Below are 17,314 nucleotides of genomic sequence, written 5' to 3'. Positions count from 1 at the left end.
TGGATCAACAAGGGGCTGGACTGGGGGCCAGTAAATGATGTGCCGATGTTGCAGAGTCACATCCGAGATCTCTTAGAGAGAGATGTCAGCCTAGTCACAGTAATGCAAGTCATGCTAGTTCGTTGAGTCCCGCCTTGCAAACATCGACCCCTCCGTATGTGGGAGTTCAACCCAGAAGGACCGCGAACTATTCAGCACTTCCTCGGCATGATGCGCGAAGAGATGTACAAATCGTTCTTTGGACCACAAATAAAGTGTCCGAACACCACCGAGGATGTGGGTTTGAGCTGTAATCGCCCAGATACCCAAGTAAGTAATCCCGTGGCTGAACACGCTGTCTTTTTATTTATCACAACATCATTCTGAAAAGTCGCTCTTTGACCAGGACTGGGTAACAAAGGCAAAGATGATCAGGTGTTCGGCCCCCCTTCCCGAAGGCTCGACCAATCCAGTACTAGCCAGAATGCTCGAGCCGGCGCCTTATCAGGCACCCTTAGGGGAAGATAAAGGGGGAATAAAGAGGCTGAAAGCAGGCCTCACTCATCATTCATCCAAACCGGGGGAATTAGCGCCTCCGCAAAGGAGGATAACTAGGGAGAGGAATCTAAAATTCCCTCTCCCCAAGGAAGGAAGAGGACCACCTCTGAAGACCCGGAAACAAAGTTTTCTAAACGGGGGAAGAAATCTTCGCCAGAGGGTCCTGCCTCGGAGGGTACTCTTGCCGCACAGTGCCTGCAAGGGGGTCAGCCCTCTACCGAGCTGTAAGTAAACAAAAAGTACTTTAATAGTAAAAATATCATGCATTACTTCTGAAGAAAATAATCGAAGCATATATGTTGTAGTTCGGATCGTATCCCTTCTCGACAGAGTTCGTCTTCGGGGGATCTTCTTCCGGAGATGATGGAGAGTGAAACACCTCCCCATGCCACCCCGCCTCCTGAGGCGAGCGTGTTGGGATCTACGGTAGGGTGCATCGACTGCAAATTAAAATTTCCTATGCACAGAACAACCAAGAACATGCTACGGGAGATGGATCATAGTTCGTTACCACTAGACACGCAGTGCCGTGCAGCGGAAGAAGAGTTGGGGCAGCGTGTCCGCGTGGATCGTCTCCTCCTCGTCCGATCTCCCTTGTACAATCGGTGGTCGGTTCCCACGTATAGGTTCACCGGAGCGGCGCAAGTGCACCGCCTCTAACGGTATCTGCGCGTGCAGGAGGAACATCGTGCGGCGGACTGCTAGGTCCGATCACACAACCGGCGGCGAGTGGAGGTGTCTATTCGCAACACATGCAAACCCTAGTGACAACACCGAAGCGATCAACCTCTTGAGTGTGCGACACCTCCACTATATATATAGGCGTCCATCGCGGGCTCAACACTTGGGCCTCGCACGGACCCTAAAGCCCATAAGTCTACTCGGCCACAATCCGAATACAGTTCGGATCACATCCGAGCAGTGTCCTCAGATCCGACCTCGTAGGTTCCTTCCCTTAAGCGCGCGACCCCTTAGGTTCAAGTCGGCTTGGTCGCAGTTCAGATCACCTCCGAACTGCATGGTTGGTAGCGGCCTCTAGCAAGGCATGCCGAACACCAAGCAGACTATGAAGCTGGTTAGCGAACCTGTACATCATACTTCCATTCCTTTTGCCACACGATATATGTTGTCGAGCTCAAGGCGAGTTTGTCATCCTTGTGCTAGCCCAACCTCTTTCTCGTTCCAGTGATGCTGACCACTATCCGGATTATCTCATAATCCTTGTCGCATGGCCATGCTTATCCTGGTCGGATCACACGAGGGGGCCAGAGTATATCTCTCCTGATCGGAGGGGCAAATCCCATCTTGCTCGACCACGTCTCGCAGCATGGTTCTGGACAAACCCGAAACCTACCTTTATAACTACCCAGTCATGGAGTAGCGTTTGGTCATCCCAAAGCAAGTCTGTCACCATCCCGAGTACATGCGTCAGGTCAGGTCTTAGGACATAGAACATATGTTGTACTAGAGACTCATAGATGACATATCGCTGCGTCTCATAGTTGGGTCTGTCCGACTCAGACCTTATCTCGACTCGGATCCGATTACGTCGAATCCGACCAGATCCTTCCAAGTCCATATTATCCGGTTAGCATCCAATGCTCCATGGCTAGTGAGACCAAGCCATCGACCGTGTCATATGCTAGTCTAGTTGGCTGCGCGTCCACACAACCCTTTCGACTAGGGACCTTTTAGGACAGTCATCATACAATGCATAGTCCCACAAACAAGTCACGTACTTGCTGATACACATCATTGATAATGTCCAAGGACTATCTTTATTCATAAACACATAGGAAATATCATCATACATGATTGCCTCTAGGGCATATCTCCAATAGTCTCCCACTTGCACTAGAGTCAATCAAATAGACATCGAATGCCCATAGCTCTAACGTGCCCCTCATGCTTGGGTTGTGGAAGCGGCTTAGTCAACGGATCTGCAACATTCGCATCCGTGTGAATTTTGCATAACTCTACATCACCACTCTTTACGATCGTTCGTATCAGGTGATATTTCCGATCTACGTGTCTGACCTTGTGGTGATTCCTCGGCTCCTTGGCTTGTGCGATGGCACCAAAATTATCACAATAAAGGTCCAACGGTTTTACCGAGGCTAGGAAAATACCAAGATCATCCAGAAAGTTTCGGATCCAAACACCTTCCTTTGCAGCTTCACAAGCCGCAATGTATTCGACTTCTGTAGTAGAATCGGCCACCGTATCTTGCTTGGAACTCATCCAGCTCACTGCTCCTCCGTTCATGACGTACACGAATCCGAACTGTGATCAACAATCATCTCTGTCAGTTTGGAAACTAGCATCAGCGTAACCCCTTACGACGAGCTCTTCCTCACCTCCATAAACTAGGAGCATCTCTTTAGTCCTTTTCAGGTACTTCAAAATAGTCTTTACCGTTGCCCAGTGACTCTCACCTGGGTTGGCCTGGTATCTACTTGTTAGGCTTATTGCAAAAGCAACATCGGGCCGCGTACATATCATGGCATACATGATGGATCCAATTGCCGAGGCATATGGAATCCTGCTCATCCTGCTTCGCTCATCAGATGTCGAAGGACTCTGAGTCTCGCTTAGCCTTATACCATGTGAGAGTGGCAAGAACCCTTTCTTTGCCTCACTCATGTTGAACCGCTTCAACACTTTATCTATGTACGTGCTCTGGCTTAAGCCGAGCAGCCTCCTTGATCTATCTCTATAGATCTTAATGCCTAAAATGTACATTGCCTCACCAAGGTCCTTCATCGAAAACTTGCCATTCAATGACTCCTTGATCGAGTTCAGCATCAAAATATCATTTCCGATCAGTAGTATGTCATCCACATACAAGATCAAAAACACTATCGAGCTCCCACTTAACTTCTTGTATAAACAAGAGTCCTCTTCGCTTTTGATGGAACCGAAACCAGTGACGACCTCATCAAAACGAATGTTCCAGCTCCGAGATGCTTGCCTCAACCCATAAATGGATCTCTTGAGCTTGCATACCTTACTAGTGCTAGTCAGATCGACAAAACCCTCAGGCTGTATCATATACACGTCCTCGGTTAAATTTCCGTGAAGGAAAGCCATCTTGACATCCATCTGCCATATCTCGTAATCAAAATATGCAGCTATAGCTAGTACGATCCTCACCGACTTCAGCATCGCTACCGGCGAGTAAGTCTCGTCGTAGTCAATTCCTTGAACTTGTCCATAACCCTTAGCGACAAGCCGAGCTTTGTGGATCTAAACATTTCCATCCACATCGGTTTTCTTCTTAAAGACCCATTTGCAACCAATGGCCGTTACGCCAGGCGGCGGATCAACCAAGTCCCAAACTTGATTCTCATCCATGGACTTTAACTCGGATCTCATGGCCTCTAGCCATGCCTCGGAATCTGGGCTCACCATCGCTTCCGCATATGTGGCCGGCTCGTTGCTTTCTAGCAACAATACATTGCGCACTCTGCGCAATCTTTCCGACCTCCATGGTTCCGGTGCCGCTTCCACTACGGGTTCCCTGACTGACTCCAGTATGATCTCATCACCAGCCGAGCCGTCCCCGAATGGTCCTCGAATTTCTTCGAGTCGGACCGTCCTCCCACTGGCCTCCCGACTGAGAAACTCTTTCTCAAGGAAAACCCCGTTCCGAGCAACAAACACTTTGTTCTCTTCCCGGTTGTAGAAGTTATATCCCAAGGTTTCCCTCGGATATCCCACGAATATGCATTTATCCGACTTGGGTGTAAGCTTGTCTGACATGAGTTTCTTGACAAATGCTTCACAACCCCAAATCTTTAGAAAAGACAAACTGGGACTCTTCCCGGTCCACATCTCATGTGGTGTCTTGTCTATGGATTTTGATGGTACCCTGTTAAGTGTGAAAGCTGCAGTTTCTAGAGCGTATCCCTAGAATGACAAGGGTAAATCCGACTTGCTCATCATAGATCGAACCATATCCAACAAGGTGTGATTCCTCCGTTCTGATACACCATTTCTCTGTGGCGTACCCAAAGGTGTGAGCTGAGGTACTATACCGCTGCTTTTCAGATGATCATCAAACTCCTGGCTCATGTACTCACCTCCACGATCAGATCGTAGAAGTTTTATAGTCTTGACGAGCTGATTCTCCACCTCGTTTTGAAACTCTTTGAACTTTTCAAAAGTCTCTGACTTGTGCCTCATCAAATAGATATATCCATATCTACTCAAGTCGTCGGTAAAAGTCACGAAGTACTGATAGCCACCTCTGGCAGTTGTGCTCATTGGTCCACACACATCACTATGTATCAGTCCCAACAGCTCGGATGCCCTCTCGCAACTCTTTGCGAAAGGAGACTTAGTCATCTTGCCGAGCAAGCATGATTCGCATGTCTCGAACGACCCAAAGTCGGTCGAAGTTAGGAGTCCATCATCATGGAGCTTCTTCATGCATTTCAGACTAATGTGTCCAAGCCGGCAATGCCAGAAGTATGTCGGATTTATCTCATTGGGCTTATGCCTCTTGACATTCACGTTATAGACCGGTTCGTGTTCTAGATTCAATATAAATAACCCATCAAGAATGGGTGCGTAGCCGTGGAACATACCATTCAAATAAATCGAACAACCATTGTCCTTTAAATTGAATTCATAACCCTGAATCATCAAGCATGAGGCAGAAATAATGTTCCGACTAAGTGCAGGAATGTAATAACAATTATTTAATTCCAAAATAAATCCAGAAGGAAGCTGGAGCTGCATCGTGCCGACCTCCAACACAGCAACTCTTGCTTTGTTGCCGACCCTGATGTCAATCTCCCCTTGTGCCACACGCCTAGTTCTTACCAGCCCCTGCATCGAGTTGCAAATATGAACAACCGACCTGGTATCAAATACCCAAGAGCTACTAGGTATGTCAGCAAGGTAAATGTCTATAACATATGCAACAAGTGTACCTTTGCCTGAAGCAGCATTCCCGGCCTTCTTGCCATGCTCTGCAAGCCACTTGCTATAGTTCCTCTTCCAGTGACCAGTTTCCTTGCAATGATAGCAAATGGTCTTTGAGTCCAGTCCAGACTTCGGCGCAGCGGCGGAGGTTACCATCTCCGTGCCCTTTGCCTTAGCCTTCTTCTTAGACCAACTCTTCTTGAACTTAGCCGATTTCTGCACCATCAACACTTGATGCGTGCCTTTCTTAATATCCCGCTCTGCCACTTTGAGCATCCCATGCAATGCAGTGAGCTTCTTATCCATGCCATGCATATGATAGTTCGAGATGAACGTCCCATAGCTGGGCGGAAGAGAACCCAGAACTGCATCAGTAGCCAGCTCATCCAAGAGCGGGAAGCCCAACCGATCCAAAGCTTGCACATATCCAATCATCTTGATCACATGCGGGCTCAGTGGATCACCTTCCTTCAGCTTACAATCCATCAAGGATCACCAGACGTTGAACCTTTCGGTCCTAGCCTGCACCTGAAACATGCTCTTGAGACTCTCGATCATATCGAAAGCCCCAACGTCTTCAAAATGTTGCTGCAAATCGGGCTCCATACAAGCCAGCATGAGGCAACTGATCTCGTTTGATTCATCAACGAGTTTCTGGTAGGCATTCTTGGTTGTGGTACTAGCATTATCGGCAGGTTCCTCTGGAAGCGGATCCTCTAGAACATGTTCCTTTTTTATCATGCTTGAGTACAATTCTCAAATTTCTATACCAGGTAGTAAAGTTTGTTTCATTCAGTTTATCCTTTTCCAGAATTGATTTCAATGCAAAGTTGGGTTGAGCAGGTGGTGCCATTGATCTACAACAGAAAAATATGCAATCACTAAGCAATGTGTTTATGTAGAGTAATTCTAGCCTTAAACAGAAATACTCCCACTGAAGTCAGCATCCCTCCGCAAACTCTCAATGATTCAGGATCCGACTAGCACATGCGACTAGTGAGCTTTAGCATCACTACTAGATAACATGCCTATCCGGTAAGCAACTCCTTGCTAATCGTATCTCTATACGACTCCTGTCGGTCGGGTAGGTATCTCATACCCCGGTTCCCGACCTCTTTTGCCACAAGGCCCAAAACCGTTTTGATAGCCTTGTCAAGTCAACCTAATGCAGTGCATGTCCGTGTCCGACACGAACCCTTCAGTTCAAGGACACCTAGCAGCACCCCAATTTTATGAGCCCACTACTAGACGTACTTGACGTGCGAAGGTGCAACATCGGGGATGGCAATTCGCTTGATATTCATGAGGGATCTTTCTACCATTCTAACATGCATAGAAAACAAGGAAGCATATCAATCACAAATAAACACATATTGTGAAATAGTATGGCTCCTTCATGTATGTTCTTCCAGGTTGGCTCTGACTCCGATGACCATCTAGGAACTCCATATTGTTTGTCACGACGGGACACCAAGCCACCAACCTGATCTCTATTATCCAACTACTACATCTAGTAATGAATTTTACATAGAATCACAAGTCGACACGCAGGTCGTTATACAATATAATGACAACACTTTGGCTCCTGCCGGCTGCCAAACATGACACGCAGGCCATGTATAATTTACACACATGCATCACATACACATGATCCATACTATTCACATCAAACCCTGCAAAATAAAGTTATGCATAGAATCGCACTCTACCGGTTTGAGTGATCGTGTACGAAATACAAGGCGATACGCACACGGCGGTCCCGAACTGTGCGTCTAAGGCGGATGGTAACAGGAGGCAGGGGACACGATGTTTACCCAGGTTCGGGCCCTCTCGATGGAGGTAATACCCTACGTCCTGCTTGATTGATCTTGATGATATGAGTATTACAAGAGTTGATCTACCATGAGATCGTAGAGGCTAAACCCTAGAAGCTAGCCTATGGTATGATTGTATGTTGTCCTACAGACTAAACCCTCCGGTTTATATAGACACCGGAGGGGGCTAGGGTTACACAAAGTCGGTTACAAGGGAGGAGATCTACATATCTGTATTGCCAAGCTTGCCTTCCACGCCAAGGAGAGTCCCATCCGGACACGGGACGAAGTCTTCAATCTTGTATCTTCATAGTCCAACAGTCCGGCCAAAGGATATAGTCCGGCTGTCCGGAGACCCCCTAATCGAGGACTCCCTCAGAGAAGCTAACAATTAACATAAAACATGGAGAACCTACCAATCATGACTCCTAGGGAAGAGTCCAGCAAATGGCTCTTGAAACTACTGCAGGAATGGTTATCATATACAATTTTCAAAACCATTATTAAATATTTGGTTTCATTATGTTGTGCTCACGTCCAACGAATATAACATGCTCATATGTAAGAAGATTTTGTGTGACATCACATCAACTTTTAGTGTGGAAACAACAAAATTGGCATGCATCAACAAGAATCGACGAGCAAACCTGATAAGAACATGACCACCATTGATGCATAGACAACTCCACATACTTCTATACAACACTTGCTGAAAAAGAACAAGTAGCATCTCAAGAAGAACATCATGATGATCAAGGTCAACATGCATGGTAAGCAATGGAGGGCGGAGCTTAAGGTTGTCAAGGCAAAGGAGAAGCACATGAAGATGATCAAGACCTATTTTCCCTCGACTACAAGATGAATCCACCATGAATGTTAATATGTTACATAGTTGACTAACCATTATTAGACTGGTTTTGACCAGCCGTAAATATTTGTGTTGATTTACACTTATCTACGTTGAAGTCCATACAATTTCATGGGTTAATTTAATCCTTGAGAGAGAGATGAACCCTAACTATACATTTTGGTTGCCCCTCTCACTCTCGTAGATTTTCCCTTTACTCCTTTAGACGCATCACTGAAAATTGGGTTTATTTAGTTGAAAGTTGGATACATTGTAAGTTCATGCCACTCGTAATGTCAAATGTCTGATCAACATAAACTATTGTGAGCAATGATAATGCTATGATTTGGTGATGCACAAAGGTGTACTAGAAAAATATAGAGTAGAGAGATGTTGTTGGATGTATCACTTGTCAGGTAGCAAGTCCAGTCAGATGTCCGAAGACCGAAGGGAAGAATTCCCACACGTGTTAACACAACCTGGTTCACTGTGACACAAACTATTTCTACTCCACCTAACTCAAAAGGCTCCAAACTAACCCATTCTCCTCCCCGGGGTAATCCCTTTCTACACTAGTACAAATGATCGATCATGGCGTTGTGGCAAGAGAGAGAGAGAGAGAGATGTGTAGGTGAACATTGTATCGTCTACTATACAAGAGTAAGCAATCTCACAATCTCCTATTTCTTCCCCGAATACCTTGCTTCTGACCGGGATCCCAAACTCCCGGAACCATCCACAATATCGTTTTATTAATCATGTGTTTGATGGTCGCGTGGTTTCACTTTATAATATGTAAATTTTCACCGCCAGGAAATGTCATACATGCTTCATCTTGTGCTCGCTTGCTTATGGTCATCTGGTGGATAGGATGTAGAGATTGGTAACTAGTTGGGTTTCCTTTTATTAGACATGTTCAAACTAGTTGCAGATCTATGTTGTGTGTGTGCATAACTATCAATTCAATTTACAATTTTACATCACTTACGCAAACATTATTATGTTATTAATTTGGTGTGTAAGACTTATCACAAGGTATTAAAGTAGATATTATTTCATTACTTTACTCGGAAGGTTGTAACCATGTTTTTTGAATGGTTTAGTTGTTTAGTCGTCCAATTTCACTTTTGCCCAATGTGTGTCCACTTTCTTTTTCATAAGAGACCTTGGTTGGGCCACAACATGTAAATTTTCATGTCCGCTCAAATTGTTGTCTATTATTGGTGAGGGGGAGAGAGATGGACAAGTTTCCTACGACTAGGTGTAAATACTTCCACATATGTTTCATGATAATTTTAACGCTGTCATACTGGGAGAGTATGTAACTATATTATGTAATATATAAGACTACTTAGGTAGTATATATACTACCTTTCAGGTAGTACATAGTATTGTTTAACCTACTATTTTTTACATATTTACGAAAGCACTTCCTTTTTTGTACAAACTCATTTTGGAAATCTTACATATAGTGTCCATGTTCAAATCACAAAAGTACCATACATACTACCTACAAAGGAGATTAAAATTAATTAAAATGGTAACTTTTGTTGCGTGGTTTATCAAGCATGTTAAATAATGGTGCATTTTTTCTTCATATTTTTAAGTGATATATTTGCATATATGTTATTCTCTTACATGTCAAGTCGTAGTAAAAAAATACAAAATACCAACGGGGTTGTAGGGATGGAAGCTCGGTCGAGAGGGATTGTGATGGCGGGCCTTGTAGTAGAAACGTTGCAGCTATGACTCGTAAGGCGGGAGAATGGGTGGGGGCATGAGATGTTGTCGGCATCGTCTATCACCGACCATCAAATAGGCCAACTGAATGACAAATTCCACCTAAACTGGACTTGAGGAGAGTGCCACGATCAAAGAGGAGGGGGTTGAGGTGTTGCTCCTCCTCATTGTCTTCCATTGCAGCTAGAATCTACCCCTGCCCCCGCGTCGCCCACCTAGGGCGACAAGGGAGGCGACCCACCACCGCCGTCGCTAAGACCGCTCCGACGCCACCTCCCCCTCACTGCAGCCGAGCAAAACCTTGGCGGCGGTAGGCGGTGGTAGGGCCTTACTCCTTCTCATGCATCGGGCTAGGATCCGGTAGTCCTCAAGCATTTAGTTCGTTGGCGTCTCCACAAGCCTTCCAACGCTGCCCCGTGCCTGCCCGGACTCCTTCTCGACAGATCCGGTGGGTGGTGGACAGGAGCCGGCCTCCCCGTGGTCGCTGCTCACCGTCCCCATTCAAATCTACTGGCTTTCTGGGCCGCTAGTGGTTGAGGTCCAAGATGGTGATGACTTCGGCCTGATGTAGATCCATCGACCTGGAGCTCGGTGGCGGTTCTAGTCGCCTGCTCGTCCCTGTCTCGTGTTTGGGGGCACAACCTTGTTGCCATGGTCTTGATCAGGAGACTCCGACGGCGGCCAGGCTGGTGAGGGGCGACTGCAGGGTTACCGGAGAGGAGTTCCGGGCTTGTAGGGCATGCTCCTCGTTTGCGAGGTTTGGTATGTGGGCTTACAGGGACCGAGGTCTTCATGGGGTGACGGGATTCATGCTGCCTACAAAGGTGTTGGACTTCAGCGAAAGCTGCGCAAGGCCTTCATCATTGCGTGGCCCCATCCTCTCTAGGTCTTCCGTCAACCTCGTCTTTATTGCGGCGCCCTTCCTCGATGCCCATTGTGGTACCCTTGTGTGTGCATCGATGCCAAGGTTCGCTCTTGGACCCTCGTGAAGCCTTCGGTTTACATCGATGTGCTTTTGGCTTCTTTTAGACAACGTGCTTCTTGGTTAGGAAGGCCTTCCCGAAACCCGGGGATTGTTAGGATCGATGCCATACCACAAGGGCCGCCGGAGATTTCACGCAACAAGGTCCATTGTGTGTGAGCGGTGGTTGTCTGTGATAGTCTCAAAGGTTGGAGGTTGGGGCTTCGACGAAAGCCTTGCAGAACCCTGTTCTTATCAACGATGACAACGTATGTGGATGTCGTTCCTCTCCTTGAAGATGTCGTTTTATCTGCGCCACTTCCTTCAAACTGCTGCGTCATGTACTGTGCGGCCCGTTCCTACGTGTTCACCATGGGAACGGTGCCCCGCTCAGCGTGGTGGGTCAGGAGCTCCACGAAGATTTGTTCTCAGTGTCAGGAACATGCGAGTTCCTTTAGTTCTTTTGCTTAGTTCAGCTTTGCTTGACTTCTGTTTATTCGGTCGCATGCTTGGCCTCTCTATGCTTCTATTGTAAAGTTGGAATCCCCAACGGGATTGATGTGAGTGTGAACTATCTTCGTATGTTGTTTGGTTGTTGCTTTATCTATAAAACGTGACGAAAGCTTTTTTCGGCATGGTCTTCCATGACAACAATGAAGAGCGTCCTCTTACGTTGGTCGTGCAACCCCTTCCGTTGGTCGCACAAGTCCACCATGACCCCTCTCCGAGCACGCCGGGAAAGAGGAGGACAAGAGATCAACGAATGGACCAACCGAGGGGTACTTTGCTCTTTGATAGTGGGCTCTATAAGTTCAAAAGGCAAACAACTGAGACAAAAATATAAGGCATATTTTAGGTTAAAATTAGGGCAAAATTAATCACAAGAGGAGTACCTACCTTTTCTCTGCCTCCGTGAGTCCTGAGTCCTGACTTACCGAGGCGGCTCTAAAATCTCTTTCTCCCTCTCTCAAAAGAAAAGCGGCTCTAAATCTCTCCTGATAGTCAACCACCGTGCCCTATATCTGCCGCCGTGCTGTACCTTAGCGTCACCGGCGGCGCCTCGATCCTGCCGGCCGACGCCGACGCCGACGCCCCACGCCCCCCATCCCCACTGCCACCCCCACCCCCACCGCCCCCCCGGCTCCGAACGCCCCCGCCTCTCACGCGTCGCCGCGATCGCCGTTCCCGTTCTTCCTCATCAGCAACATCGGGTCCCTGCTGTCTCCGCCCCGTCCGCAGTCTTTGGGCATTGGTTTTGAGGTATGAAGTTGTTTTTATCCACCGATTAGTTGAATCCCGCTACGCACCATCTAGATCCGCCTCCGGTATGGATGGAGGGCCGAGCGAGCACGATTTCGCTGCTATCGCACGACACATCGAGCTTTGTAGAACCTGAGATTCGTCATCTAATATATTAATAGATTGATGATCTTGGGATTGCCATGTTTTGGAATCAGATGTTGCATACGTTCACCGAAGCTAACCATTTATTTTTCTGTAAGAGCTAGGGTTTTGATTATTACTGCAGTGATCAAAGTCAATTGTGCGATTTAGGGTTATATGCGATGCTTTTTCGCTTGCTTATTTAGCTTTGAACGCATGAACATTCTTCTAGAGTTGGAGCTGGACCAGTTCTCGTTTTGTTGCTGGCATACTGAATCTAATTTCCTTGCCTTCCGCAAGATTAAGCTTGTTTGGATGGTGGTGGTTTGGCTCAATCCTTTAGGATACTGGTGGTTTGGCATAATTTAACCAAAATTCCCTAACATTGAAGGGGTGGGTCTAACCCCTGTTTATCTCAAGAGGGAGTTCTTGATGTCAATTCGTGGCTCACTGTTCCTCGAAACAGGCTCTTGCCCCACCTTTTTTATATATAAAGCACAAACAGCCAAAGTACACTGTTGATGGTTTGATTAATCACTCATTATCTTTGTGGAAGATTTATTAGATTCTGCAAGATATAAAGATCGGATGCACACTTGTCTATTTTTTTGGTAATAAACAGATGCCTTCTTTTATGGTTATTATGTCCTTACCCCATAATAATCTATCCGTTCTGTTTTCTACTATTGAAGGAATCTTATCAATTTTAACTATGTGATTAAACTACCCTTGGTCTTTAACTTCTTTTGTCCTTTTAGACGAGGATATTTTTTTGGGGGTTCATAATCTATGATGTACAGTGCTGTCTGTCCGTCCATGCTTAGCCTTAAACATGCTAGAATGCTGAATGCTGACTTCTCTATGAAAGTAAAAGATACACCTCTGATCGCCAAAGAAGGGCGTACTTTCTTTGTGCTTAGACCAAGGAAGGCCATCGGCAGAGATTTCTTTCCAATTCTATCCCTAATCTCGACTCACCATGCACGCGGCAAGTCAATGGCCAACAGCGCTTCATCTCCCTCCACCACGCTCGTGTCCTGATCTCATAGATTACATGCTGCATGCAGCCAATAGCAAAAAGAACTCCTTGATTTGGAGGAAGGAATTAACTACACGCTGCATGCAGCCAATAGCAAAAAGAACTCCTTGATTTGGGCGGAAGGAATTAACTGCACTGCGTTTTTTGGAGAGAGAACCCGCTAAGCATTTTCTTCACTCCACCCCTAAACTTCCTCCCGGCGCATTCTTTTGGGCAAAACAGATGATTTTATCCATGCCCTTCTTTGGCGATCAGAGGGAGTAATGTGTACTGTCTATGTCTTTAAGGCTTTCACTTTTTGTAGTACTATATTGTTTTTCTCCTTGATATATGATATACTCGTGTCAACATTTTCATACCACTTGTTCCTGCCAGAAATGTTAAAAGGGGGTTTGCTAACTTGTAAATTCAAACTTGATACTCCCTCTGTAAACTTTATCTTTTAGATCACTAAAAGTTTACAGAGGGAGTAGTTTGTAATGTGATGCAATATGTATCGCTAACTAATGGATTTCACTTTATGTAGATTTAATGAGCTGCAAACCCTTGGAGACTTCCTTGTAGCCAATACAGATATCGGTACTTGATTACAACAAGGAACAGCTGGAGTGTATAGCTGATGTCTGGCCCACCTGTTTTTTCTGTGTTACAGGGTAGCAATACAACCCACAGCATAAAAGGTTAGCTAAATGCTATTTATCAAGCCTTCTCGCAGCAGTGAAGCTGAAATTTATGGCTTTTAACAGACAGTTTGCTTTAATATGTATGCATATATCTTTCAGGGCAACAAATCTCAATGATTGGGAATGGTCATTCTTTTCAGCAAGGGGTAATGCCTGATGGTCTTCATATAATTTAATATTCACAAATTACCTTTTTCTTGGTGCTAACATATTAAATGTTACATGCAGGTGTATGTCATGGACCCTTCTTCTTTTAACCAAGGTACTGCACAACCCTTGACATAACTTTCTGATTATGTAAACTGCTATATATTTTCACTGACCATGGTGTGCTTGGTCAGGTATTTATGCTGAGAAGCAAAGCAGTTTCGCAGAGCGTGCCAATATGATGCAGTTAAATGTAAGCTGCCCTGTCTCCTCAATAATGTTATCCAGTCTAAAAAGTATTTTCTGAGATGTTTGTGTTTTTTTTTCTGTACAGAACTTCATGGCAGACAATTCTTCGCCTGGTACGTTTTCTTCTAAACACATTGTTTCCAAATTTTATACACTTGTCCAAACATGCCCTTTTTTTTCAGAGTCCATTATTCTCAAAAAAGAAAAGAAATATGAGTAGTCTTTTTCTGCCTTATGTTGGAAACTTCCACCATTTCTTCGTAAATTTTTATTTGCTCAAAGTTATCTTGATGTCTTCTCATTGTACGGGAATGGGTTTTAGATATATCTATTGGTGCTAAACCAATATATTTTGGCAGTTTTGATAAGATCAGACTGCATGCATTGGCACAAACAATTGGCTAATTGAAATTCATTCTAGGATGAAAATCTATATTTCTGTAGCGTGTGTAATCTTTCTCAGGCTCATTTTTTCTTTTCTTATTGAACAGCTGGAAACCGCTGCCAGAGACTTGGTTGTAATGAAGTTGTTGAAGGCCAGACAGCGTTATGCAAAAGCCACCGTTTAGGCCAACAATGCCAGATGATTGGCTGCCCTCAGATCCCACCAAATGGCGTAGCTTTGTGCATGACCCATGGTGGAGGCCATCCTGGTTCCAGTGCAATACCACTCGCTGAATCTGAAGGTTCAATGAAGTACGAAGGAGATGGCCAATTTAGAGTGATGGAAAATGCTATGGGTAGCACAGTCATACCTAATCCTGATGGCGAAGTTGTGATGTGCAAGTACGAAGGATGTAGCAAACGATCCCAGGGAAATACTGTGTATTGCAAGGTCCACAGTGGTGGTTCAAAGGCCTGTATGGTTCAAGGTTGTACCAAGGGAGCACATGGAGGCACTCCTATGTGCATTGCTCATGGAGGAGGCAAGCGCTGTTCCGTCGCTGGATGCCGCAATGCTGCATGTGGGAGCAGTCAAGGTCGCACCGACTGCTGTGTGAGGCACGGTGGTGGCAAGAGGTGCAAACATGATGGATGTGGAAAGGGTGCTCAAGGGAACACAGATTTTTGCATTGGACACGGTGGAGGGAGGCGGTGCAAGTTTGAAGGATGCGGAAAGAGTGCACAAGGGCGGAGTGATAACTGCATCAAGCATGGTGGTGGCAGACGCTGCAAGTTTGAAGGATGCAGCGCCAGCGCAAAGTGGGGTGTGGATTTCTGCTCTGCACACAGGAAGAGCATGCTGGGCGAAGGTGATACTGCCGATGGAGCACCAAAGCCGAAACGTCGGGCCAAGAAGTCTGGGACGAAGAAGGCCGAGAGGGCCAAGAGGGCAAAGAAGACGGCTGATCCAGCTGGTCCCTCCAGCGAGGATGTTACCATGCCCGCTGTAATTTCTGCCGACATGCCCGAGATGGGCGCTATCCATGTCGCCGCCCCCGTTCCGGACCGTCCCAAGTCACCTGAGACCGCTATAGCGCTTGAACAGCCACCGCTTCAGCTTCAACAACCACCGCCGCTTCAGTCCCCGGCTCCATCTGGATTGGCCGCCTCAGCAGAGGAGGGCCTGCCAGCAACAGGTAGTGTATTCTTTGGTTTATAGAAATCATACAGTTCCATGAAGATGAAGGTTGTCTGCATAGAGTTGTCAAACTAAAAGGTTGAGTCTGTTACAAAGTGTTCTCCTGCGGATCTTAGGAGTTTAGTGATCCGGTGTCCATATGAACGTGAGTCCTGTGAGTTGACTAAATGGTTGACTGTGAGTTCTGTGAGTTGACTTAAAAAGTATAACTGCACATTGTGGTTTACATTTCGTTATAACTGCACATTGTGGTATACATTTCGTTCGTCTTTCGTCTGCTCGTTGTCTTTTTTGTCTGTGAAATATCGTGAAAGGTGCAGTGCCTCCCGATAATCCGAAAGATGTTCTTGGATGTGCAGATTTTAGGCCTGTTCGGAACTCCACGGCTCCTGGAGCTGCTTCGTACTCCCTCCGTTCCAAATTACTTGTCTTGGATTTGTCTAGATACGGATGTATCTAGACTCATTTTAGTGCTAGATACCTTCGTATCTAGACAAATCTAAGACAAGTAATTCCGAACGGAAGGAGTAGTTTTCAACTGCAACTCCACCTAACTCCAGGGGTGGAGTTGTGGAGTGGAGGTTCTCCGAACAGGGCCTTTCTCGTTTTGTTTTGGTTATTATTGCCGCACGTATGTATAGAGCATCTGCTCCAGGTGGTAGATGATCATATTTCTCCATGAGAATTGCGAACGTAGATTTTTTTAGTTGTATATAGGTTGAAAAATAGATTAATAGTCATCTCATAAAAAGGGATTCGTAGTACGTACTGTACTTACCGAGCGAGCGACCTCATGCTCAGCGGTGCGGATCTTTGGAACATGGAGCCAATGCACCTGAATTGGAAAACATTTCTTTTTCAAAAAGTGTCAAAACTTTCTGAAACCTTTCTTACCAGAGATGGCCTAACGTATTACTCGTGTAATAAGTTTCACAGATGAATGGCTGTAGTGGTATCCTCGGCAGAAAAAAAGAAGCAAAATCGCAAGTCCGAAAAATATGAATGGTATCGATTTTTTTTTGGGGTCCAGAATACAACGGTAGTCATTCTTTCACAAAACTTTTCGCACGAGCATTACACTAAGTCATATTTGTAATAAAAAAGTTTTAGAATTTTTTGACTCCTTCTGATATTTCAAGTCCTTTTTTCCCCAATCCGAGTGTAATGGGACCGAGACCCATAGGCTATTTCGGAGATGCTCAATGTATTTACTAATTTGGGAGGGCACAACGGATTAAACTGGAGGTACAGTCTGAGTACAAAATTTGACGTGTGTACCAATGTTTCGTAAATAAATAGGAGGTGTAAGAAAGTTAAGTTACCATCAAAGTTATGACGTCTAATTTTTGTTTGGCATAAAGTCGATTTCCACGTGTGTTTTTCCTTCCTCCTGTCGTCTTCCT

At 45.6% G+C, this 17,314-nt stretch overlaps 1 protein-coding gene across 1 annotated transcript; it reads left to right on the top strand.

Moving 5' to 3' along the window:
* Window positions 1-11,780: 11,780 nt before the first annotated feature.
* On the top strand, window positions 11,781-16,183 carry LOC125520102 (uncharacterized). The gene is made up of 7 exons (XM_048684925.2): window positions 11,781-12,088; window positions 13,777-13,930; window positions 14,033-14,079; window positions 14,162-14,195; window positions 14,275-14,333; window positions 14,415-14,442; window positions 14,821-16,183. The coding sequence occupies exons 2-7, from the start codon at window positions 13,870-13,872 to the stop codon at window positions 15,930-15,932; spliced, it is 1,341 nt and encodes a 446-aa protein (XP_048540882.2). The 5' UTR covers window positions 11,781-12,088; window positions 13,777-13,869; the 3' UTR covers window positions 15,933-16,183.
* The last annotated feature ends 1,131 nt before the right edge of the window (window positions 16,184-17,314 follow it).

The sequence above is a fragment of the Triticum urartu genome, chromosome 7A, assembly GCF_056163025.1.
Source record: "Triticum urartu cultivar PI428250 chromosome 7A, HENAU_Tu73, whole genome shotgun sequence".
NCBI classification, from domain to species: Eukaryota; Viridiplantae; Streptophyta; class Magnoliopsida; order Poales; family Poaceae; genus Triticum; species Triticum urartu.
Note: the sequence above shows the minus strand (reverse complement) of the source record. Positions and strands in the feature narration are given on the sequence as shown.

Bases quoted from the DNA above. Each gene is read 5' to 3' on its own strand.
- LOC125520102 (XM_048684925.2), top strand. From the start codon at position 13,870: ATGTCTGGCCCACCTGTTTTTTCTGTGTTACAGGGTAGCAATACAACC. The intron at 13,931-14,032 runs GTTAGCTAAATG...TATATCTTTCAG, and splicing joins TACAACCCACAGCATAAAAG to GGCAACAAATCTCAATGATT. The intron at 14,196-14,274 runs GTACTGCACAAC...GTGCTTGGTCAG, and splicing joins CCCTTCTTCTTTTAACCAAG to GTATTTATGCTGAGAAGCAA.